This window comes from Solanum tuberosum, unplaced genomic scaffold (assembly GCF_000226075.1).
Source record: "Solanum tuberosum cultivar DM 1-3 516 R44 unplaced genomic scaffold, SolTub_3.0 scf00376, whole genome shotgun sequence".
NCBI classification, from domain to species: Eukaryota; Viridiplantae; Streptophyta; class Magnoliopsida; order Solanales; family Solanaceae; genus Solanum; species Solanum tuberosum.
Genome location: NW_006239305.1, coordinates 511,501 through 537,053, shown reverse-complemented (window position 1 = coordinate 537,053; position 25,553 = coordinate 511,501). Strand labels below are relative to the sequence as shown.

The 25,553-nt window shown below is 30.3% G+C and overlaps 3 protein-coding genes across 3 annotated transcripts; 1 reads left to right on the top strand and 2 right to left on the bottom strand.

Annotated features, from left to right (window-relative positions):
- Window positions 1-4,662: 4,662 nt before the first annotated feature.
- Window positions 4,663-7,521, bottom strand: LOC102593314 (7-deoxyloganetic acid glucosyltransferase-like). The gene is made up of 2 exons (XM_006362053.2): window positions 6,952-7,521; window positions 4,663-5,739 (listed from the first exon to the last, which is right to left on the bottom strand). The coding sequence occupies exons 1-2, from the start codon at window positions 7,448-7,450 to the stop codon at window positions 4,769-4,771; spliced, it is 1,470 nt and encodes a 489-aa protein (XP_006362115.1). The 5' UTR covers window positions 7,451-7,521; the 3' UTR covers window positions 4,663-4,768.
- A 7,386-nt stretch (window positions 7,522-14,907) lies between these two features.
- Window positions 14,908-15,591, bottom strand: LOC102596286 (21 kDa protein-like). The gene has a single exon (XM_006362060.2). It carries the CDS (start codon window positions 15,570-15,572, stop codon window positions 14,991-14,993), a length of 582 nt encoding a protein of 193 aa, XP_006362122.1. The 5' UTR covers window positions 15,573-15,591; the 3' UTR covers window positions 14,908-14,990.
- Window positions 15,592-21,562: 5,971 nt separating this feature from the next.
- Window positions 21,563-21,913, top strand: LOC107057823 (sericin-1-like). The gene has a single exon (XM_015302822.1). The coding sequence runs from the start codon at window positions 21,563-21,565 to the stop codon at window positions 21,911-21,913; it is 351 nt and encodes a 116-aa protein (XP_015158308.1).
- The last annotated feature ends 3,640 nt before the right edge of the window (window positions 21,914-25,553 follow it).

The window sequence follows — 25,553 nt, the reverse complement described above, 5'->3', positions numbered from 1 at the left end:
CAATCCTAACCCATTTTTGCTAGATCCGACCCACTAAAATTAACAGGCAAATATCATCTTTTCACCGCATTTTCACCGTTCAATTCAAATGGATTCTCAATTTAGAATGACTCCACCTATTCTTCTCAAAAACACAGATGCTACTAAAGTGCAAAAACCAAGTTGGTCGGGTCCGCTGAAATGAGGTGAAAAGGTGATGTTCGCCTCTTAATTTTATTGTGTCGGGTCTAGCAAAAATGGGTTAGGATTGGATTATAAATTGGGTCAAAATTAATGATTCATATATAAGTGGGTATCCTAGTTCGCAAGCTTAGGTGGTGAGATTAATGTTATGTGACTTGTCACATCATTGTTGTTAACTTTTGAGGGTATTTCAGGTCGTTTGGGATAAGATAACGATGAGGTATTTTTTATCTTAAAATTTATCGGAGGATATAAATGATCTATTTCGCATAATTTAGGAACCACTATGAGCAATTATTTTTGATTGGTTATAATTATGACTTCTTTCGCTATAAATAGGATTGTTGGTTGAGAAAATAATGTGAAAGTAATATTGTAAAATTTGTGTGAAATAAAGGTGTGTTACTCTTTTTTTCTACTTAGCTAAAGTATTATTTCTAGGTGGGATTATTGAATAAAAGTGTTTTAGCTTCGATCACAAAAATAGAGCAAGGATGGCATTGAGTGGTCAACTAGAATTTGAGGTGGAAATTAAGACTCCAGGAAACATTTTCCTTGAATTATATGGAAGCAACAAAGAATATCTCCCTAAAATCTGCTCACAATTTTTCCAAAAAATTGACTTGCTTAAAGGAGAGTGGGGACAAGTTGGATGCATTATCATGGCATATTATTTCATTGGTAAATCAACTAATCTCTAGTACTCAAGTACTACTCTTTAATATGTTTATTAATTAGAAAAACAAGTCAATTATATATATAATTTGATGCATTGATTTTTACTACTCTCACTACAACAAAAACAATTTTTAACAACAATAAATATACACATTAACAAAGAGTGCTAAAGTTTTTACCTGCATTAGTAATTAAATTGTCACTAGATCCAATGTCGTTACAGTCTTTAGGATATATACAAAGAGTGTTAATTGCCACTAAAAATACATATTTAACAGCAGTTAAACTATTACCATTAATTAATTATTGTTAAAAATTATTTTTGATATTGTGTATTGAGAATGATTTAAATGTTTTGATGAAGATGGTAAGGCAACAAGTTCAAAGGAATTGGTGGAAGCAGTAGATGAGAAAAACAAGTCAATTACATATAGTCTGGTTGGAGGAGATATAATAATGAAGCTGTACAAGACCTTAGGATTACTATCCAAATTCTATCAAATAATGATGCTCAATTTATGAAGATAAAGCTCCAGTATGAGAAGCAGAATGAGGATGTTCCATATCCCTATAATGTTGAAGGCATTTGTTACTGCAGTCACTAAAGCCGTTGACGCACATTATTCTCATCTTTAAAATCCAGGGTAGGCTTAATCATAACGCCGCTAAAGCAATTCTTAGGACCCATACTATTTCTAAAGATATTATATATATGAATAAATAAACTTTATGAATTGATAGATTTTAAAATAATTTATTGGGTAAAAAATATTCATTTCTACTTATCTTATTTAATATGTAATAATTAAGAAATTAAAATCTAAATTTGCAGCTTTTAAATACTTTCGAAATATGCAGTTTTAAATACTTTCGAAATATGCAGTTTTAAATACTTATGAAATACTTTTTAATAAAAAAAACAATGAAACTTCACAATTAAGAGAAACCGAATTTGTCACACGTTGGCTTCTTTTTCAAAAATTATAAGCAACAAATAAATAAAATTTTAAGAGCCTTTAAATCACAAAAAAACTGTCAATAATTTTAAAAAACAAAACTGCCAATTCAAAAGTAGTGTAACTTCCACCCGCTGTGTAGTCATATAGATAGATTTTTCATTCTTTTCCACAATTTCTGTATCATTTTGCATTTATTGATTTTCTTGAAAAACTTTTAGGGGAAAAAAAATTATGAATGAAAGAAGATCTTTTAAGTTTTACCAAAAAAGAAGAAGAATGCAGATCATATATTTGTTCTCAGTTTCATATTTGTATTGTTATGAAATGAATTTGAAATGCGTTTTCAATTGATTCATCTTTTTGTTTTCTTTCTGAATTCGTATTATTTTTATCTACATTATAAAATTAGAACTATGATTTTGCAGGGTTGAAGTACACTTTTATCACATATTGAAGAATTCTCAACCAGGTAAAACTCAAAATTTGAGTCTTTATTTCCCTTTCTATTATATATTTTTTTATTATAAATAAAATCCAAATTATGAGATTTGCTACAAGAATTCTTATAAAAAATGTTTCTCCATTTAAACTCAATTAATGTCGTCATCAATCTAAGTACATTGAAAAGGTATAGAGTTCTTCGATTAACCTTAAAAGTTTTTATTTAGTACATTAAATCATCTGATGAAGTTTTTCATTCTTTCTTCTAAATATGTGGAAGTCATAAAATGAGGAGAAACATGTACATGTTTAATTTTGTCATTATTATATTATTATTAACCCACCATTGCACAAAATTCATTACATTCTCGAATTTTCAGTTTCAATTAATTAAATTTAAAATAGAAAACAAAAAAATTATTAAAAACTATCAATTTACAAAAAGATGCAAAAAAAATAATAAAATAAATAAAGAAACTGTCAATTGACATAATCAAAAGCTGTCAATTTACAATATTATTAAAGTTTTTTTCTAAAATTTTAATTAAAATCCTAATATTTTCTAGGACAATATTAAAAGAATCTGAAAAGAAAGAAAAGTTAATATTATTAAAAAAAATTTGAAAAGAAAGAAAAATTAATAATGAATATTTAAAATATCATATTTGATAAAACCTAATAATGGTATTTAATAAGCCGTCAATGTAATAATAATTAATTTAAACTAAAACATAACATATAACCAGATTAGTTTAATCAAAATTAAAATTAGTTTAATTATTTAATTAGTTTTCTAATCCACGGAAAAGATTGAAGATTTTTATCATATTTTTACGATGACAGGTGTAACTCGTGCTTCACACGTTATTGAATTTTTGAGTTTCAGTTCACCAATTATTCTAAAATTATGACACTCTATCAAAAACAGAAAACTCACAGAGTAAATTATTGAAAAATAATTACCGCATTTTTATGATATGTTATTGGATTTTTGAGTTTTCAATTCACCAATCATTTTAAAATTATGACACTCTATCAAAAGAGAAAACTCACACATTAAATTATTAAAAAAATTGAAATAGCGTACAAAAAAAAAAGGATTTGGAGCCTTTCAAATGTTTTTAACAAATAATCTTTTAAAAAAATAACATAAAAACTAAACTAAATAAATTGACATTTCTCTAACAATAAAAGAATTGGCTTTTAATAAGTCAAAATATTGACAACCTGTATTTATTTTAAAAATAATTTACAAAAAAATACAAATTAATTTATTTGAAACAAAAAATAAAAAAATTACCACAATGGATGATGGAGTCTTTTTAAGAAATTAATTTATATTAAATTAGCAAAACTAATTTCAAAATATGAAAAAAAATAAAATGCAAACATTTAGTATCTATTACTTCATATAGTATCTACTACTTCCGTCGTGATTTTGTAATAATGAATTTTTTTCTTAAGAGGATTATTGTGAAAAGGAGCGGATTTGATAATTAAGCACCCCATAGAATGTCGTCTCTTATGCCAAATAGTGAAAGTTGATGATCATTTAGTAACTTATGATTTGAGATTTTAGATTTTTGAGAAAATCATATTAGTACTCAGGTGGTTAAGTATTAAGTCGATACATATTCTCGATTTGATTATTTCTTTGACCTACTAATTAATTAGAACTAGAAGTAGGTTTTACCATTGTAATTTGACCGTCACTTACCACACAAAAAAAGTATTTATCATTGAGTTACAAAAATTAAATTAAAATATAAAATAAAAATAATATGCATCACAACATTAGTTCAATCAAGAATTTTTGAAGAGTGGTTTAGTGCCCCTTATTATTTCAAATTTTAATTTTAAATTGTACATTGAATCTCTACCTGATAAAAGAGAGATGTTACAGTGTATAATATATATTAGAACATAACGTATAACATAAGCACTTTCTTTTATATTATCCGCGCAACGCGTGGGTACGTATACTAGTAAAAAATAAAATGGAAAATACTCCTCTATTTCATATTAATTGAATATATGAGACAACGGTTACCCATTAAGAAAAACATTCAAAGACATAATTTAAACCATTTTTCATTATTACCCTTTTGTTTAATGTATTCCCAAGTTATTCTTAAAAATAGTGTAATTTATCTCTTAAAAATGTAAACTTTATTAAAGAAACGAATAGCTATAATTTTTTTTTTGACATTTATCTTAAATTTTGAACAATTCACCCTAGTAACACAAAAAAATTCAAATCTGATGCTTACAAGTGGGCTTGTGGCTGCTGCATAATAAAATGCACCATTCAATATTTTTTTAAAGCGTTGGCCTCAACATGAACAAACCTTAAAATTTCACAAACTTTATTTTGAGGCTTCACATCCATTGTTTATTAAACTTTGAGAGAAGGTTACAAACCAATTTTTCATTAATAAAATGTGAAGGAAACGAAGTAGCAAAAGTTGAAGAAGAAAACAAAAACAACACAAATACATTTCTTTTCTCTAGTAGCTTGTGACGTTGTTATGCATTTTCCCATTCTCTACAGTTCTAGTTAACCCTTTGATATCATTGATGAGACAGTCGAGGTTACTATACGATAAACCTCCTTCTTGAACACTTAGTTTTGCCAGTTTTGATAATTTCTCAACCGATTTCTTGTACTCATCCTTTTTTGTTTCCATAAGATCTTTTACCATTTTCTCTACGACGAATCTATCACAAATGTCTTTCATGTCTAACCCAATCTTCCAAAATTCATTTACTAGTCTACTTGTAACTCTTTGATCCACATATTGAGGCCAACATATCATGGGCTTTCCTTCAATAATGCTTTCCAGTGTCGAGTTCCATCCACTATGGGTTAAAAACCCACCAACGGATGGGTGGGCTAGTACCATCTTTTGTGGAGCCCAACTCACTATGTAACCAATTCCTTTGGAACCCTCAACAAGTTCCTTCATAAATTGATCACGTGATACATCTCCCTTCAACATGTTAGGCCTCATGACCCACAAAAATTTAACTTTACTATTCATTAGTCCATGCCAAAATTCCATCATCTCATCTCTTGAAACAACAAGAAGGCTTCCGAAACTTACATAAATTACGGATCCATTGGATTGCGCGTTGAGCCATTTTATAGAAGTATGGTCTTCTTCCCACAAGCTATTTGAGGATGACAATAGTGGAGTAGCTTTAGCAGCAAGTCTACTCTTCAAGTTCAAGGGCAATGGTCCAATTGCATATGTTTTAGGAAAGTAAGAACGGACACTAGAAAGAAAAGGCCCATCTAAATCTTCAAACGAGTTTAATATGAGCCCATGGGCTTTTGGGAGTCGCTCAATCTCCTTAAAAACGGCTTGAGAATTTTGATCGGTCTTATAATCTAAAAGACAAAAGTGTGGAAGATCTCGTCGTCTAAGAAGACCTTCCATGGCTGGTAAATGTGTTACCAATGCATCCAAGTCGTTTCCTAATTAAACAAATAAATATGAAGTTAAATTTACAATCGTAATTTCTACTATTTTCTTTTAAATGTCATTTTGCATAATTTTTAAGAAAAAGTTAATTAAAAATATAACCTGATTTATATATTTTTATCCACTTATATCCTCTCTTAATTCTAGAATTATTATTGCTAAAAATTAAAGTTTAAAAAATACAATAACTTTCTCGACAACTAAAAAGGAGCATGGAGTATTTCTGATTTTTCCTTTCTTTAAAAGTGGAGCAAATAATATTTTAAAGTTAATTGATAGTTTAATGCCTACTTGGGAACACTGACCAAGGCAGCAGAAGACAAGGGTGCATGCCTTACTGGGGAAGGTGAAAGCTAAAATAATAAAGAAATCATCATTATTCCCTCTTTATTAATTTGATCAATGAATATGAATTAGTTACTCCCTTTGTTTTAAAAAAAAAATTATCTAGTTTAATTTGAAATGGAGTTTAAAAAAATAATAATTTTAATCTTGTAGTTTTAAATTAAAGTTATGTCAAATATACCAAAATACCTTTTAATCTTGTGGTCTTAAACATGCAAAGTGAAAAATTAAACTTAAAGTGTTGCCAAAAAAAAGAAAGAAGTCATTCTTTTTTAATCAAACTAAAAAAAAATTTGAATCATTCTTTTTGAAAAAGGAAGGAGTACTAAATTTCCTAGGTTAATTAAATGCATATTTTTTATGTTAATAGAGTATTTCTTAAGTAAAACAGTGTTATTTATACCTCTTATTTAAAAAGCATATATATATTTTTTAAGGGAAAAAAAACAAATATACTCCGAACTATTGTAAATGGTGTAGATATACCCTTCGTTATACTTTTGAGACATTGATATTCCTGCCGTCTAAAAACTAGAATATATATATTTTTTATACTAACGGACATACACGTGTCATAATCTTATTCATTGACCCGATATTTATTAAATATCGAATTGACAAATAAGATTGTGTCACGTGTCCCTATTTAGTCTTCCGTTAGAGTGAATGACATATATATGCTCTAGTTTTTGAATGACATGGACACCAATGTCCCAAAATTATGACGGAAAGTATCTACATACCATTTACGATAGTTCGTGAATATATTTGCCATTTTCCCCTAATTTTAATAAGTACAACAGAAACGGAGAAAATAAACTGAGGAGATACATATAATTGTCAATAGGGAGACAAAGTACCTTTGAAGGGAAGAACTCCAGCCTCAATTAGTTTGGGCAGAGAAAGATAAATCCAAAAGCAGGAAGGACTAATAGTGTCAAATGTAATAACTGGAACTCCCATCTCATTTCCAATATCCACACCATAATAAAACAGGCCATCTAATATCACACATGTGACTGGCTCCTTAACAAGGGCGCTAAGCATTTGTTTGAGTAAAGGCTCAGCCATGGTCTGCAAGGAGCTGAGAATGTCTCCGAATTGTTCGACCGAACGCGGGTGGTCATCGGGGAGGCCATCGGATAATGTAAGGAATCGGAATCCAGGATATTGTTTGAAACGAGATTCGACATTGGAGTTACCAACGAGACGTTGTTGATTGTGATTTGTGTTGAGAAAAGTGACTCTAAGGCCAGCAAGGCATAAGAGCTCAGCTAATTGTAGATTGGAGTTTATTGTGCTTTGTAAAGGGAGAGGGAAGATGAGAACGGGAGGAGTAATGGATGTTTGATGGTCCATGCCTATTGTAAGAGTAGGTGAAATTAGTTAAGCTTTTTATAGGTGGAGTTGGTGCAACATTTTCCCTTTGCCACTTTTCTTTCTCCTCATTATATATATATATTTTGGTAAGTACTTTCTTCCCGACTCTTTTTACTTATTCATTAAACTATTTTGAGATGTCCAATAATACTTGTACAGTTTATAAAATTAATGAATATTTTTTCATGTAGTGTCTATTTTATTCTTGCTATTAAGTACTATTCATTTTTTAATGTTTAAATGACTTATACTCCCTCCATTTCAATTAATTGAATTATTCATAAATTTTTTATTTTTCAAATTAACTTAATTGTTCAATTCTCAAGACTATTTTTAGAATGTTCTTCCAATTTTACCCTTAATTAGTTAGTATTGGAATCAGTTATTTATTAATGTTTAGTTATTTTAATCATAAATTTAATAATACTCTCTCCGTCCCATTTTTACTATGGACTTGCATTAAGAAATGATGTAAATTTACTCTTCTATCCTTATTTAATGTTTTCTTAAGTCAACTTTATTAATAAATGACAAGATTAATTAACTATTCTATCAAGGGTATAATAGGCAAAATATGGTAATTTATGCATAAATTTTATAAAATGACAAGTATTGTGGTCCAACTATTTATAGAAAGGGATGACATGTAAAATGGGACGGATGGAGTAATTAATAAGGGTAAAAATCAAAAGTTATGCCTAATTTATGTCTTAATCTTCTTTTCTTAAAAAGTATGAAACATCTCAACAATTCAATTCATTTGAAATGGAGAGAGTATTTAATAAGGGTGATTTGGTAAAGTTATCCCTATAATTTACTGTTTCTTAATTTTTGTGTCAATTCAATAATGAACAACTAATATTAGACAGAGAGTAAAAAATTATTTTAAAATATTAAAATATTACTTGTCTATTATTTTTAAATCAAATTATTATTTTTACTTGTCACTTCCAACATATCAAACAAAGATTAAAAAAAATCTTCATATTTTACCCTTAACATTAATTACTTATTCCCCAAATCGATTTTCAATATAAAAAACTAAACATCAATTAATAGGGATAGTTTGATAAAATAGTCATGTCAATTATTGTTTTCTTAATGAGTATGTCAAGTTCAAATATGACAAGGAAAAGTGAACAGATAAAGTAATAATAAAATTTTAAAATATCTATTTTACTTTTAATGAATTTTTTTTATAGTTAACATATATCTATAACCTATTTTAGACTAATTTTGTTATAAAAATCTTTTCTAATCAAACTTCAAATCAAGTTAAATATCATCACATAAATCGATACAAATAGAGTATAGTACTCCCTCTGTTTTTTATAAAGAATTACCTACTTTCATTTTTTGATATGTTTTTTTTAAACCACCCATTTCCTTTTTTTTGGCAGTACTTTCATTTCAACTTTTCACAACATATTTAAGGTCATAAGATTAAAGAATATTTTAATACATTTGATATAACTATCATTTGAGACCACAAGATTAAAAGTTTTACTTTATTTTTCAAACTTCGTATGAAGTCAACTAACTTATTTTCTTTTAAATGAAGAGAGTAATATATATATATATATATATATATATACGTTTAACACATGTGAAGAGGGTCATGGATATATTTCTTAAATGAAGAAACCTTATTTAATTTCAAGTGGAGCTCATTCCAGCCTGTGTGAACAAATTAAAAAAATCTATTCATATCGAGATTTGATCCATTTCAGCAATTTTTTAAGTTAGCATTTCGACAAATTAGAGCCATTTATGTTAGGTACGTACCTCAAATCTATTATGTTGAGAGTAAATAAATTTTAATTTTTTAAATTAAAATATATTTTATGTTTTGTATTTATTTTAGGGATAAGAGTCTGAAAAATACCTCAATTTTGGTCGGATTTACTGTTGCGATACTAAACTTTAATGAGGACCTATTACCTCCCTAGACTATTTATTACCGTATTTTAAACATATATATTTGCCCACGTGGACATAAAAAATAATGCAAAATTATAAATAGTAATGTGTCCACGTGGGCACATATATACCTTTAAAATACACTATTAAATAGTTCAGGGGGTAAAAAATACGGTATTAAATAGTCTAGGAAGGTAATAGGTCCTTAATGAAAGTTTAGTATCGCAACAACAAATCCGACCAAAGTTGAGATATTTTTCAGACCCTTATCCCTTTATTTTACCTTGTTATTAATGTTTTAATTATTTCTAATGCATCTCCAACATCAATGACTTGTAATAACTAAGATGAACTAGAAAAGGGAGTATATAAAACTCTATGCCAGTTGGCCTATTATTTTCTAGGATCATTTCATTTTATTTATTTTTGTATAACTTACATAAATCTCATAGTGTAAAAAGTAAATTACATCCTATTCTTACTCTTTTTTTAATTACAATAATCTCTTAAAATTTGTACCTTTCGATACATAAGTCAACATCCGAATACATTAATTCTGAACGTAAGTGAGGTGAGTTATGAAGGATACTAAAGTGATGGAATTGTTGTTGGACAAACGATTCCTTTTGAATCTTCAAGTTCGTAGAAGATCCTTTCAATTTGATTCAAAATTGTCGAAAATTTTGAGATTCAAGATTCTTCTTCCAGTTCGTTGAAGATCCTTTTGAATTTTGATTCAAATTGTTGAAAAATTTGAGATTCAAAATTCTTCTCCTAGTTCATTGAAGATACTTTCAATTTTGATTCAAAATTATCGAAAATTTTGAGAAGATACATCATGAATATCTTTGCTAGTCTTGTTACTATCATTGTTAGGGGTTTGAAGAAGTTCTTGAGCTTCTTTGAGGGCTCCTAGCATCTCCTTTCGTGCGGCCGCCACCGCCTCTGTGACGCTTTCTTCCTCTATCGATATTGACTATATCGTGATACATTAGTATTTATCTTTCTTGTATAAATTGATAAGTATTGTATTCCTATTAATTAGATACATTAAATAAGTAAATTTTACACGTAAAGTGTTTGCTTAGAGTTCGACACATTATTGTGTGATAGTTATTATATATCAAATACATATAGTATTAATTTAAATTATTGTATCATGATGAAATGTTTAGCATGATACATTACTATTTTTGTATCTTGTTATGTTTGTGAAATACTATACTTTATAGATGATACATTATACATTTAAAATGACAAATATACCCTCGAACTATCATAAATAGTATGTATATACCCTCCGTCATACTTTTGGGACATTGGTGCCCCTGCCGTTAAAAACTAGAGCATACATGCCCTTCACTCTAACGGAAGACTAAATAGGGACACGTGGTGCAATCTTATCCGTCGATTTGATATTTCATAAATGTCGGGTCGATGGATAAAATTATGACACGTGTATGTCCGTTAGTATGAAGGGTATATATGCTCTAGTTTTTTGACGGTAGGGGAACCAATGTCCAAAAAGTATGACGTATGGTATCTGCTTACCATTTATGATAGTTCGAGGGTATATTTATCCCTTTTCCCTTTTGTAAAAGCATCAAAATGTTCAAGAATGAGAGTATGTATCAGATTATATTTATATTTTGTATTTGATATTAAGTATAAGTTAGTTGTTTGATTGTTTGTGATTGATACATAGAAATAATTGTTTTATGGAATGTATCACCAATTTCTTTAATGTTAACATGTTGTTGCATCATCTGAGTATCTTTATTCTGTCTATGATTCTAGAAGAAAATACATTATTTGCCTTGAAAGATAAATATGCAATTGTGGAAGATTTCAAGTTGATAAGATATATATATATATATATATATAAAAAAAATGTGTCACACCCCTTTTTGCGGACAAGGATAAGGTTTTTCCAATTTAAGTGACGGTATTGATTTAGGGATTATTTTAATTTTCAGAGTCGCCACTTGAAATTGAGTTATGGTGTCTAAGTCACCTTTTTTGTTTAATCCCTAATCAAAAGGAAATGACTCTTTATTTGGTCTGCGAACTAGAAATTCGGGTAAGGAATTCTGTTGATCGAGGAAAAGGTATTAGGCATCCCTCGAGTCCCGTGATTCTAGCACGGTCGCTTTTATTGATCTATACTTGACTTTTTTCTTGATACATTAATTCAGACATTATTTGTTTGCATTTTTTATTGTTGAACTTTTTATTTGGTATGCGTAACCGTATTCTTGGTCTTGACATTTAGAGAAATAATTGTCTTCTTCGCATCACACCTAATAATTGTCTATAAGTCTTACTTTAAATTAATAAAAGTTTGTCATGACCCACACCGTCGTGATTGACACCCACACTAACCCTCCGATGGGAGAACCATTACTACAACCCAGACTAAACAACTTAACCAAAAACTATGCATTTAAAGATACAGAAGCAGGTTTAAATGATAATAAAATGGAGTCCCCATAAACTCCAAAGGTTTAAACAAACTAGCCAAACTAATGCGGAAGAACAACCCTAGAACCTGAAAGTCAATGTACCAAAACTCTACCAACGACAAGTCTAAGAAAGGGTACAACCCCGAAACTAAACAAACACCTTAAACAAATAGTATGAGTCCGGAAAGAGTGGACTTAAACAAGAGAGATCCATAGCAGCCTGAAAGAACTAGCTCACCCTTGAATACGATCACGCTCAATAGTCACTTAGCTGAGGTCTATCAATAGCCACCTGAAGATGCCCTGTACTTAACAAAGAACAAGCAAGTGCAATATCAGTACACAACCATAGTGTACTGGTAGGATCACACAACTATCCTAATAAGTGAAATACATGCAAATAACCACAACATTATAAAACAGACATATACCAAACATATACAATATTAGTCATTTTTTCAAGATCAATTTAGCATTCCATGTTCTCAGTTATACCCATTGGTTATCATTTTAGAGCAACAAACAATCTTTCAACCTCAATAACCATTAGATATGAACGAAATCAACATAAGTAGATACACAACACAATTCAATGGTCCTCTCACAGAACCCAATTCAATGGTCCTCTCATGGAACCCACACCCAAACCTGTTAGCGTACCGGTACGTGGTACCCGATCCAATGTTTATGCCGGAACGTGACAACCGATCCAATGTTTATGTCAGAACGTGGCAACCGATCCCAGTTAGTGTGTCGAAAACGCAACACCCGATCCATTCAATAAACCACAATCACAATGTATATTCTCACAATCATACAACAAGAAGTGATTCATGGCATATAATTAATTAATTATCCTCATTTACGGTTAGGGTGATCAATAATGCAACATTCGCATACATACGCAAGGATCAACAATCAAAGGTCTAATTATCCGGATTATAACAAACCCAATAACCCTAGACCAAACTCTTGATCCCCATATCTAGATTAGGGATTTTCCACCATAATTCCCAGATCAAACCCTCCCCCATCGATAATTACCCATGAATTTACATTCTACGGATAAAAAAATGGATTAGGGGAGTAAAATCCTTACCTTTAGTGCTAGAAGAGGTGGAAAACCTTCAAGAAATAGCCCTGGGTCATTTCTTAGCTCTCAAGAATGAACTTTTGCAGAAAATAACGTTTTTGGGGGGTTTTACCCTATTTAACTCATGTCTGTCCCGCTACGATGGGACCCATCCCGCTACAGCGGCCCCATTACAACGGCATCAATTTCGCTACGGCGGCATGCACAGAGACAGAATGCTGGAATTTGAATTCCAAGCCCCCATTTCACAACACACCTTCAACCCTTGACGTTCAAAGACCACCCGTTCACGCTAAGATCATTTTCGGGAGTTCTACTCTCTCGAATTCGATTCCGTAAAGTCGTACGGTTCCTTAACGTCTTAGCTATCCACTCATGTAATATAATCAAAATCATAATTAAATCATCCAATTGTTACCAAATTTCCCTATACTTTACTGACTCCGATTTCATCCAAATCTGGACTAGGTTGGGAAATTCCAAGTTACTACGAAAAGTTTTCTGACCCAACTCTTTCTCTATTGGCTTTTCCCTAACGACGGAATCAGATCGTTACAAAGTTATTTATATTTTTGAACAAGGTGTGTCACCGCATCCTTGAGTTTCTTTTACTGTCTCAAAAAAGATGTGTAACCACATTCTTAATTGAAACAAATAATTTTTAACATACCTAAAACTCATCTAGTCAAAAATAAATATTTTTCCTTTATACATAAAACCAAATAAAGTAAAATAAATCCAAATGTTGAGGGTTCAATATTTAATTCTGACATCATTTCTATATCCTTTTATTTTATATTTTTATATTTTTATTACTCTTAAAATTATTGTCGAAATTAAGTATACACTTTCGAATCAAACAAAACAATAACGAATTGTAAAAAAATAAATCTCATTTTTTGTTTTATAAAATAAAACACCAATAATTTTATTTTAGTTTTAGCCTAACTATACCTACTTTATCATTATTATCTAAACCAAGATGTAGACAATGTCATGACCCATTCATTTTTAAGAGATCACAACTCACGAATAAAAATAAATAAATAGATAAAATAATCACCGATTAAAACTAACTTCATTCATTAAACAGAGATATAACAACTAATAAATTATTCATTTCAATCAAATTATGAATAAAACAAAATATAAGAAAACTTATCATAAAATTACATCAAATTTTATGATTAAATTAAAGAGATAAGGCAAAGTTGAACCTTAAATAAAGAAAACAAGTATCGCAAAATCTTGATCGAAACTCGATAGAACACCCACAAAGTTGTTTTTTCTTTCTTCCGTGAATTGTAGTGCTGAATTTTTTTGGTATGGTTGATGGTATTTTCTTTTTTGTAGTTGGCAGGGAAAAGTTTGGATGTTTTTTTTCCCAGATGTGTGTGTCTAGAAGACCAATGAAAATGTGTCTTGCAACATGTTTCGATCAATCAAATACCATCATGTCATTTAAATTTTATATATGGGCTGAAAAGTGTACTTGTCATTGTCAAAACTCTTTCATCCTATATACTACGTACGATAAATAGAGTTTTTAATAATTCAGAAAATGACCAAAATTCTAACAAGAAGTCAGGGATAACTTATGGAAGCATTCAAGTATATTTGTTTACAAGTTTCAGAAATCAAGACAAAGACTCAAGATCAAGCATCAAACCCTTGAATTCAAACCCAAATTAAATAAAAATTCATTAAATTTAAGATCAAGCTACAAGATCCATAAATTCATATTAATTTCAATCTTAATTATTATTTTCTGTGAATTTTAATTTATAGTTTCAGGAAGCATGAGATAATTAAGATTCCCGTTTGATATGTCTGGTGGGCATTCAGAGGTCAATTTGGTTATTTTCATTAAAATGGAGCAATATATATAATCTTACTGTGGCTGAGGTATACAATACTACCTTTGATTAGATCATACTCCATCATCACACAATTTCCCACACAATAGCCTAACTTAGGCTTTATTTTTTTTAATTAAAATTTAGACGTCTGAATTTAAATACACAATTGAATAATTAAAATGTCTTTAAAAAAGATGGTTAATGAGCGCCAAGGCGTTGCTGGCAAGTTTGGTAATATTTGCCATGCTACTATTTATCATTTTCTTCACAGTTGGATTTACCTTCCGGCCAGAAAACCCATCGGTACACGAATCCGCGTCTGTTATTACAGAACTCGCGTACGTTTTAGCATTAGCCAACTGAAATTCCTTATCTTTATCACCTAAATGTCCCATTGCATCAACAGCCTGCTTCAGTTCGTACACTGCATCCTTCACATCTTCTATGCAGTCTTTAATTATGGATGCTTCAATTCGGGTTATTCCCTTTTGTTTTTTCAGTGTTGAGACAGTAGTAGAGGTGTTTTTTGCGCCTTTTATGGTTACATCAAGAGCTGCTTTGCATAGCTTTGTGGAGTTGGTTTTCACTGAAGAAGCATAGGGAATTAGTGTTTTTTGGCAAAGGGAAATGTATGTGGTGACGTTGCATTTAGTTTTGATGAAGTTTGTGTAGGCTTCATTAGCAGCTGTGGCTGTTTGTGATAGTGAGATGAATAAAACAATTGTTAAAAGGGGCAGTATAAAGCCTTTGCAAATAGACACCTCCATTATTTGATCTCGTACGTGTTATATTGTTGGGAAATATGTTGGAAATAGAGAAAAAGACGTGAATATATATAGAGAGATGAATTTGGCAATGTGGGAGATTTTGCTTAACTGTGATCGATCAATATTATTTGATCGTGAGAATAAAATTAATTGGTGTAAGATACACAAAAATGAGTTGTGAATGTGCAGTATCAAATTATCTCGCCGTCACAGACGGTAGCAGCTACAATTAAAGTCACATGCAAAATCAATTTATCCTAGCTATGTCTTCTAATTTACGTGTGTCTATATGCATTTAACACACACACATATCCAATCCAATACATTGTACACCTTGAACTATCGCAAACAAGGGTGGCTAAATAAAATCGATGGTCTATAGTGAACTTTAATTAATAGGAGGTTTTATGTTTTTGCTCAATAATTTTTAAAAGAAAAATTGAACTATAATTTATTATAAGTAAAATTTGTTGGGTCTCATCTTTTCTTAATTAGAAGTTTTGTATTCGAGCTTTGTAATGAAAAAAATCTTATTAGAGATTGTTTTTCTCTTTAATTAACTTTGCGCTTGTCTCAAAAATCGAATCATCAGAAAATTCAATATAATTATCAAACATCGAATCAAATAACAAAGCTCCCAAAATTTTGGACCCTATATGGCTCAACCTTGTGGCTGGCCTGATTGCACACGACATGGTATCAGACTTAAAGATAATTATGCTGGCCAATTCATATTTATTCTCTAGACTAGAAGAGCATTATCTCGACCATAGGAGTTGTTGAACGTAACGTGGCCAGAAAATGAAAAATAAAAATGATAGAACGTAACGCTGCGGAAGTGGAGGAAATATATTTATATATCCACCCATGTGGCTAAGATACGGAAGTCTAACCACCTCAATTCACCATTTCTGCTTTCTATTATTATATATGATTTATGAACTTTAATAATATTTGTGCCTTACGCAAGAGAAGTTCACGTTTTCATGAGATTAGTTTGCGTGGGTTTCTGAATATCATAGTGATTCAAACATATTACTATTTCATTCAAAATGCATGCCCGTTGTAGGTACTTCTTTCTTTGGAGGCGGTTATAGAAAAATTTTGGATTCACTCAATTTATTAGGTACATTTCGTTTATCGAGAGTCAAACAGTTTAAGTTTGATCAGAAATTGCGCATAAAATCTTCAAATTTTTTGAAATAAAATTTTTGTATTTGTAAACTACGTAAAAAGTAGTAGTCATCAATTAGGGGTGTAAAAATGAGTCCAAAAATAGGTAATCCGCCCAACCCACCCAGAATTTTAATGGTTGCGCTCAAGATAATTTGAAGTGGGTTCTATCGCAATTCTCAACCCATTTAAACCTAAACTCATATAGGAGAATCCACAATTGTGCCCAATTTAATCTTCAATTCTAAGACGTTTTAAGACTCTTTATTTGCATTCATGTAATGTATGAATTACTATCTATTTTATATGTTTTATGATTTATCTATCCACTTATAACTTTTTTTAAAAAATATTCTTGAGTTGAAATTCAAATTGTGGTTATAAATGTTAAATAACAATATGTTAAATTATTGAGATTAAACAGGTCAAATTGGGCGGGTCATGACCCAACCCGATTTTTAACCCAACCCATTTGAGCCCAAAGTAAACTTGGGCGAGTCAAGACAATCAATTTCTATATCAACTTATTTTAATATCTCCAATTTCAACCCAACCCACCCATTTGACACCCCTTAGTCACATTAATAATTGAAAATCCAAAATATTTAAAAATATATATGAAAATTTACTGTAAAAAATAGACTTGTTTGAATCTCAAAATTCAAAATGTGTCACATAAATTGGAACGGAAGGAATAGTAAAGAAATTTATGTTGTACGGATCCACTATTTGTTCATAACTTTTTTTAAAAGTGATGTTAGTTAAAAAATTTTAGATATGAAACTCATACTTTCGTAGTTTATTTATAATCTTCTTTAGGTAGTTGGTGATAGTTGTACATAAATAATTGATGATAATGATAGTTAATGATAGTAACAACACATTACGAGTGATATCTAATCCTTATATAGTAAAAGTTGATGGTGAGGATGATTGTCAATCATGTATTAGTGATTGGTAATTTTCTCTTATTATATAAGAGAGTTCACGCTGAAGCAGGCATGTTTTCGTCGACATGCCTGCTTCAACGTAATTTGGAAAAAAGAAAATAATTTGTCCTATTTTAATTTAATTAGTGTATAATATTTTCAAAATTATAGGATCTATCTTAGCTATGACTTTTAGTTTTAAATTCATATTCTTTAGTTATAACTTTATTATTTTTAATGTCGATAATATATGGTTATATTTTGTAACTATTTTGAGTAAAAAAATCAATGATCGATGACAAAAAATAATTTAATTATGGACATCTTAATGGACCTCTTCACATTAAATTTTTGCAAACAAACAATAATTAACAACTTAAAAAATCTATTTAATTAGCTTTTTAAATTCTATGTATATCACATTAATTAAAATTAAAAAAAATAGATATTGAACTCGTGCTAGTACAGACACCTGCGTCTAGAAATAATTATAAATAATGGCTAGTGATAATGATAGTTGACTGTAATGATGATAGTTATGGGTGCACTGATGATATAATTGATCATATAATGATGGAGTAGTGATGAAATGTCATTCTAATAAAAATTCTTAGATGAATATCTTAATAATATTAAGACTTTGCTCTAAGAAAATAAACACTTAACTCCAGCTAGGCACATACACATAAAAGTGTTTTTTTTCTTTCCATTTGTTCATATTGTAAAAAGCATTTCTTATTCTTCTTTGACAACTGCGAATAATAATTTAGGTGCTGATTTGGCACACCTTATCTCCTTTCACTATGTCCTTATCAAACAAAACAACAAAGGAAGTTTCTTCGTTTCACATACTTCACACATTTCTCATCCCTTCAGATCTCTAGTCATAACCAGTGGGAGCTAACAAAAAAGATGAAGAGTGTTGCTAAGGTTGTGCTTGTAGTACTTTCTATCATCATATGCATACTCTTGACACCTACCGTTGCGTGGCGTCGTCGTGGAACTAGGGGGTATGGATCCATCCCATCAGATCGTGCTCATGATCATGCTAGGACAAACAGCAACAAAAATAGCTCATCATCCATCACCACCTCCGTTGGCTGGTACTCCATGGCAATGGCTTTGTTTTCTTACCTTAATTTTGCTTACTTTTGAACTATAGTATATTTAATTTGTGCAATTCATGTAAATATGTATTGTCACTGTTCGACTTGTACCAGAGTTTGGGTACAAGGCATTGAGTTCCCAAGGTTTATTTACTTCCCATCCAATCCCATTAATGTATCGAGTATTGATTGTTTTATCTTTAAAAATATGCTAGGATCTTGAATACGTGAGTTCTATGTGTATGTTGAGTCATGTAATACGTACACGATTATTTAATTAAAAAATGAAGTTAGTATTAATATAAAATAAAATATAACTTTAAATAAATAATTATACATGTATTTGAAAATCATCACAAATTGAAGTAGCTTATCTGCTTTGATATTTATGAAAGTCACAGAAAGAAAATAGTGGTACAACACGGATTTTATTAATTTTTTTCTTGATTCGATGTATCTTTGGTCACCTTTGTGATTATTTTAGAGGAATAACACTTCTAATGTTCGAAACTCATTTAACAATTGTGATCCCGCAAAAAAAGAAAAATATTTATCAAGAGAAGGAGACTCACATTCTGTGTCGGTACCGACAATTTTAAAATCTACAAAAATAATACACATAATTGAGTCGGATATACACACAATTGAGTATGTGCCTAACTTGAGCAATATGGATAAGGAAGATGTGGTGCACAAAAAGCCAAACATTTAAAAAATCAACTTGACCAATAATGCCGTGCACAAAATTTCTCGAAATGGCCGTGTCACTATTTATTACTCACTACATTCTAATTTGTTTAATCTACTTTCTCTCTTCTTTTTTTTTAAAAAATAGTGACTCTTTTTTAGAGATTTTAAATTTTAAATTTTTATATGATATGCTTAAGATCACAAAATTTAAAGATAATTCAGTTATAATATTTCCTATTTTCTTAAACTCCGTGTTAAATCAAAATAAGCCAAATGAACAAAAGAAAGTATACATTTTGCCATTGGTTTAGCTGAGTTTAAGCTAGAAGAGGTGTAAGGTTCAATTCTATTTAAACCACAAACTCTTTTGTCTTGTACAATAAGTAAAAATACTCTTATCAAATATTTGCCAAAAATCGAATCAAAGTTGAGTTTGAAGATCGTACCTCAATGACCAACAATAGGCCCATAATCAGAAGGCTAGGAATCACTCTTTATTTAGTAGTGACATTTCCTTATATTTATTTATTTTAGCATTAACATTATTAAAATCTTAAGAACACCAATTAATGACTACAATTCAAATAACTTCCAATTTCTATAATTAAGTGTAAATAAATTAGGTCACTCACCACTGACTAAACTTCACTCAACTCTTGGCACAGACACATCAGATAAGCTTCTCTTTTTTTCTTTCCATTTGTTCATGTAGTCAAATGCACTTCTTTATTTTTCTTTGCCAATTCCAAGTACTACTTTGGGTGTTGATTTGCTAACATTATCAAATGGTTAAGGTCAGCCATTAAAGGGGAGAAAATATAATCTTGAAGTAAGGTTATTATACTTTACTTTGCAGGAAGGATTAACTAAGGCAACACCGATTTTTTTTTTAGCTGTAAACTTCTTTGGTAATAAAATGCTTACTTATCATTTATCAAAAGAAAATTTCTTTGTTTCACATTATTAACACATTAAAATTTAATTTTTGATAATGTGATTTGACTTTTGACTTGTTCATTAGCCCTCATTCTCATACCTTCATACATTTAGTCATGGCTTGTTCGATTTTTACTTTTTCATTAACTCAAATTCACAATCTTAAAATTGAAGGTGAGAAATATTTACCATCCAAACCAACTCCCCTCTTATCGACAAGTCCCAATTATTTGAGTTGGTACACTTTTTTAACGATCTTCCCACAAAAATTCATTTTCGAACTACCCACATGACAAAATAATTAAAAGTTCCAACCAATATTTGTTGAACGCCAGGTCAAAAACACTATTTTACTAAAATATTAATTAGAATTTGACAAAGTTTGGATGTAGGTCACACAACAATTTGTTGGACGAGTTTTCAAACAATGGTACTCCTCCATTTTAGTTTGTTTGGTTTGATTTGAAATACGAAAAGTCAAATTAATGTACTATTTAGTGCAATTTTGGATATAATTTTTTCAATATAAAATTCATATATTTAAAAATCACATAAAATATACTATAAATTACGATAGTTATAATTTAAGATATTTTAAAAATATAATAAAGAAATACTATTTAACCATTCAAATATTAATTGAGAAAAACAAATTAAAATGAAAAATATATTTTATTCTTATATATTGATTTAAAATTAGTCACCACTCAAATTTGTAATAATATATATAGTATAGTAGTTGTAGAAGATCATTCCCATTAAATGCTTCCACTTTGAGTCTTGTAGCACATGTAATGACAGAAAATTAAGGATATAAAATTGTATGAAATCATCATATAATTACAAATTCCAGTTGACTTCTCTACTTCTCAAGTTGGCAAATCTTTCAAGCCGTGTTGAAGAAAGTTCTACTCCAATTATTGACTTCCCTTCTTCTTTATAACAAAAAATGCATAATCATGCTTGTTTGCTTCAGCATATATATCTCAAATTTTTTTCTTACACACAAAGAGAGACAATAACAAGCTCAAACAACGTCAAGAACAACGAGAATCTTTATAGTATTGACTATTGAGAAGTTTTTGTTTTTTTAATCTTTTCATATCTTTTACACTGTCAGTGTATATAATAAAAAGGTGTGGGAGTAGTGAAAAAAATGAAGAGCGTTATGAAGGTTGTGATTGTGCTTTCTATCATCATGTGCGTACTCCTGACACCTACCGTTGCGAAGGGCGGTAGTAGTGGCCGAAGTGGTCGAAGTAGCGGATCTGGTGGTAGTGGAACCAAGGCAAGAGGTGGGTCTGGTAGCAGTGGAACCAAGTCTAGTAGTAGTGGGTCTAGTGGAAGTGGAACTGCAACCACCACATGGATCCCATCAGCTCGTTCTCACCCGACGACGGTCGGCAGCAACAGCAACAGACACAGCAATAGCTCATCATCCACCTCCTTTGGCTGGTCTTTCATGGCGATGACTTTGTTTGCGTACCTAACTTTTGTTTACTTTTGAACTAGTTTTTATTTTTTATTTTTTATTTGGATCGTTCATGCGTCCACGTTGGAGCTCCGACTAAATTCGGATCGCGCACTGCATGACATTCATATTGGAGGTGGTACTCTCAACTAAATTTTCTCTATTCTGATCTGAGCTCAAATTCAAAACCTCTGATTAAAGGTGAAACAGTCTCACTGCATCACAACCCCCGTTAATCTTTTGAAATAGTTCATATAATCAGCCTAAATATAATTTAATTTTTGTATAATTTTTATCGGATATTCCCGAAGGGACTAATTTTGTGTAATTAATGTCGATGGATCTATATTGTCACCGTCCGACTTGTACATGAGTTTGGGATTGGCTTTTACATCCCATCCCCTTAATGTATTGAGTATTTTAAGAAAAATATATATTCCCTAGCTAAGGCTTGCCTGTTGCCACATACTTTTATATGTGTATGTTGAGTCATATACATAATATCTACACGATTTTATAAAGTAATATTTTAATACTTTAATAAATTATAATTTTGAATAAATAAAGTATGAATTTTCGTGAATGATCAATATGAATATCAGTACAACATCAAATTATAGTTGATATAATAATTACACATATATAATAGTAGAAAAATATTGATAATTGATAATTGCTTTGCAAACACTGGAACACCGTTAAACAATTTTTTGTTGTATTAAATATTAAATGGGTAAAGAAAAAATTATATATATATATATATATATGAAAATTTCTTAGCCAAGTGAAACTTTGTTAGTTAGGCTTCTCTTCTTGTTGTAGTATTGATGGGCAATAAGTTGATTTTTGTGCTGTTTGCCCCTTTCTTTGATGGATAGTTTCTATCCATGTGTTGTATTTAAACTTTTGTAATGATGTACAACACCTCCAGTGCTACTGAATTTTATTTTTTGAAAAAAATATTTTATACTACTTCCTAAAGATTAGGACAAACATAATGTATTTTATTTTAAGCTTTATTAGCTTAACTTTAACTTCTTGAACTCTTTTAAAGTGCTTATACCCATCAACTTCCTTAAATTTTGAAAAGGGAGAAACCTAAAAAAAAATACTCCCTCCGTCTCATTTTATGTGGCAATATTTGACCGGGCACGGAGTTTAAGAAATAAATGAAGACTTTGAAATGTTTACCAAATTGCCCTTTAAAAAGTAGACATTTTTCTCTCTCCTCATAAATGTGTTGGAGTATTATTTTAAGATTAAGTGGGACCAACGAGGGTAAACTTGAATTGCTTTAATTGATGTATCTTCTTTATGGTGTGTGAAATTGCTTATGTGCATTGATTGTTGTACACCGTGATGAGACATGTGATATAAAGCCGAAGGAAAATAGTTCCGGCTAGTCATGTGATATAAAAGTAAAGAAAATGGTTTCGGCTAGTGATATTATGTCAAAGAAAAATGGTTCCGGCAAGTCATGTGACATAGCCGAACGAAAATGGTGGTTCCGGCTAGTGATGTGATATAAAACCGATGAGAAATGGTTCTGACAAGTAATATAATGCCGATGAAAAATGGTTCAGGCAAGTGATATGATATAAAGTTGAAGGAAAATGGTTTCGGCTAGTGATGTGATATAAACCCGATGAAAAATGATTCCGGCTAGTGATATTGTGCCGAAGGAAAATGGTTCTAGCAAGAGTTGACTACTGTGATTTGATGCATTTTGATATTTGTGATTAATCTACTTGTTACTTGTAATTGTGATACATCTTGGTTGTTGAATTGTGACTATTGAACTGTGTGGTTAAACGTTGTGATCTATGTATTGCATTGTTAGGTTAGGTTGATTTCTATGCAGGTTGTAGTTTGGAGGAGGTTCAGTTGGAATGAAATGAGTGTTCGTTTTCTAGCTAGATTTTATTTGTTTATCAGGTTGCTTGTTGAGTACCGTGTTGTTTGGTACTCTCTCCTTGCTTCTCCACCTGTGTAGGTTCCGAACCCAGTTCTGTGTGATCTCTCTTCTTCTCTTATACTCGAGTCTTGTTGAAGGACTTTGAGAGGTAGTTGTTTGTCATTCCAGCGGGCCCTCTCCTTCCTTTGTGCTAGGTTTTTTTCTATTTGAGAAACAAAGACATTAAAACTTGTACTTATTTTTATTTCCGTACTTTATGTATTAGTGACTTGTACACTTGACAACCATGATTTGGGGTTATTGTAGAATGAATAAGTTTTCCGCTATTATCTTGTTCTTGCTTTATCTTTATGCTTTTCTTTTATTTCGTTGGGTTGAAGCTGACTTGTCTGATGGGAGTAGACAAGTGTCATCACGTCCATTTTTGGATCGTGACAACATAGCCATCAACTGATCTTCACTTCAATTAGGATCCATTGGGTTTTTTTTAATGTTTATTTTTTTACTCAATTCATCTTAATTCGTCTAATTAAGCCAATTTGAAAATTGAGTTTTTTTTTTCTTAACTAAAAGTTGTCACCAATAGGTTGTGAGCCTACATGTGTGAGGAGTTTGGCTAAACCTCTACCATGTGATATCTAAGTAGAAATACTTAAAAGATTAGAGGGGGACATGGACGTTGCCTCTAACGAACAAAAGAGATTGACCAAACAATCTAAAAAAAAGGAAGTAGCCTATACGAGTTCCTTTCTGGTACTACAACAATTAATTAGTTAACCTAATTAAGCCTATTTGAAAATTAATTTTTTTTAAAAAAAATTGACCTATGAGAAATATCTTGAAATATTTTTTATTTGATATGTTATACATAATCAATTAACCATATTGATTCAAATTCAATCCAATTCATTTATTTAGGGGTTGTTTGTACAAAAATTAATAACGCAAGGATTAGTAATGTAGGGATTAGTAATGCAGGGATTAGTAGTGTAGTAGGGATTAGTAATGTAGAGTTTATTTTTATCAAGTGTTTGGTTCATTGTTTCCAACCTCATCTTGTGTTTGGATTTAAACTCTTTAAAAATATTCTTTCCAATTATACCTTGAATTATTATGTACTTGGGTCAAGTTAGATTAGATAATTGCCGGACAATATTTTTTTTTATGGCCTTCTAACTAGCTATGAGAAGAACAATTTTGTTGTCATGTTTCTTATTTTTTCACTTGAATTATTTGAGGATAATAAATTGTCATCTTAATAAATTGATCACTCACAAAATGTCAATTTTCAATTTTAGAAAGATAAACCATCTACTTTTAAAATTGAAAAGACGGTCAACAATGGTAAAATTAAATAAACCATCTACATTTACACATAAAAATTGCAAGTTATAGTTTTAATATGTATGTAATTTTTAAAAATTGTTCAAAATACAAATAATTAGAAAACCACACACACACACACACACACACACACACACATATATATATATAAGATCACAAACGTCATGTAGTGATATATTTGCCTTTTTAATTAGTAAATGTTTAATAACTCACATTTCAAATTCGTATTGGATTTATTTAGTAACAAACAACTCTCTCTAAATAATTTGTAAGCTAATTTATTTAAATAAATTTACTAGTACAAATATAAAACATAAAAACAAGAAAATAAACAAAATAGTTAAAATTATTTGAGGGATATTTTTGTCTTTACATAGACTTATCCCATGGTATTATATCTTATGTATTACTAATACC

What these genes read in the sequence shown, in the direction of transcription:
- LOC102596286 (XM_006362060.2), bottom strand. Translation starts at nt 15,572, where the DNA reads ATGGAGGTGTCTATTTGCAAAGGCTTTATACTGCCCCTTTTAACAATT.
- LOC107057823 (XM_015302822.1), top strand. Translation starts at nt 21,563, where the DNA reads ATGAAGAGCGTTATGAAGGTTGTGATTGTGCTTTCTATCATCATGTGC.
- LOC102593314 (XM_006362053.2), bottom strand. Translation starts at nt 7,450, where the DNA reads ATGGACCATCAAACATCCATTACTCCTCCCGTTCTCATCTTCCCTCTC. An exon ending in TGGAGTTCTTCCCTTCAAAG is followed by an intron (nt 5,740 to 6,951) that starts GTACTTTGTCTC and finishes TTGTTTAATTAG; the next exon opens with GAAACGACTTGGATGCATTG.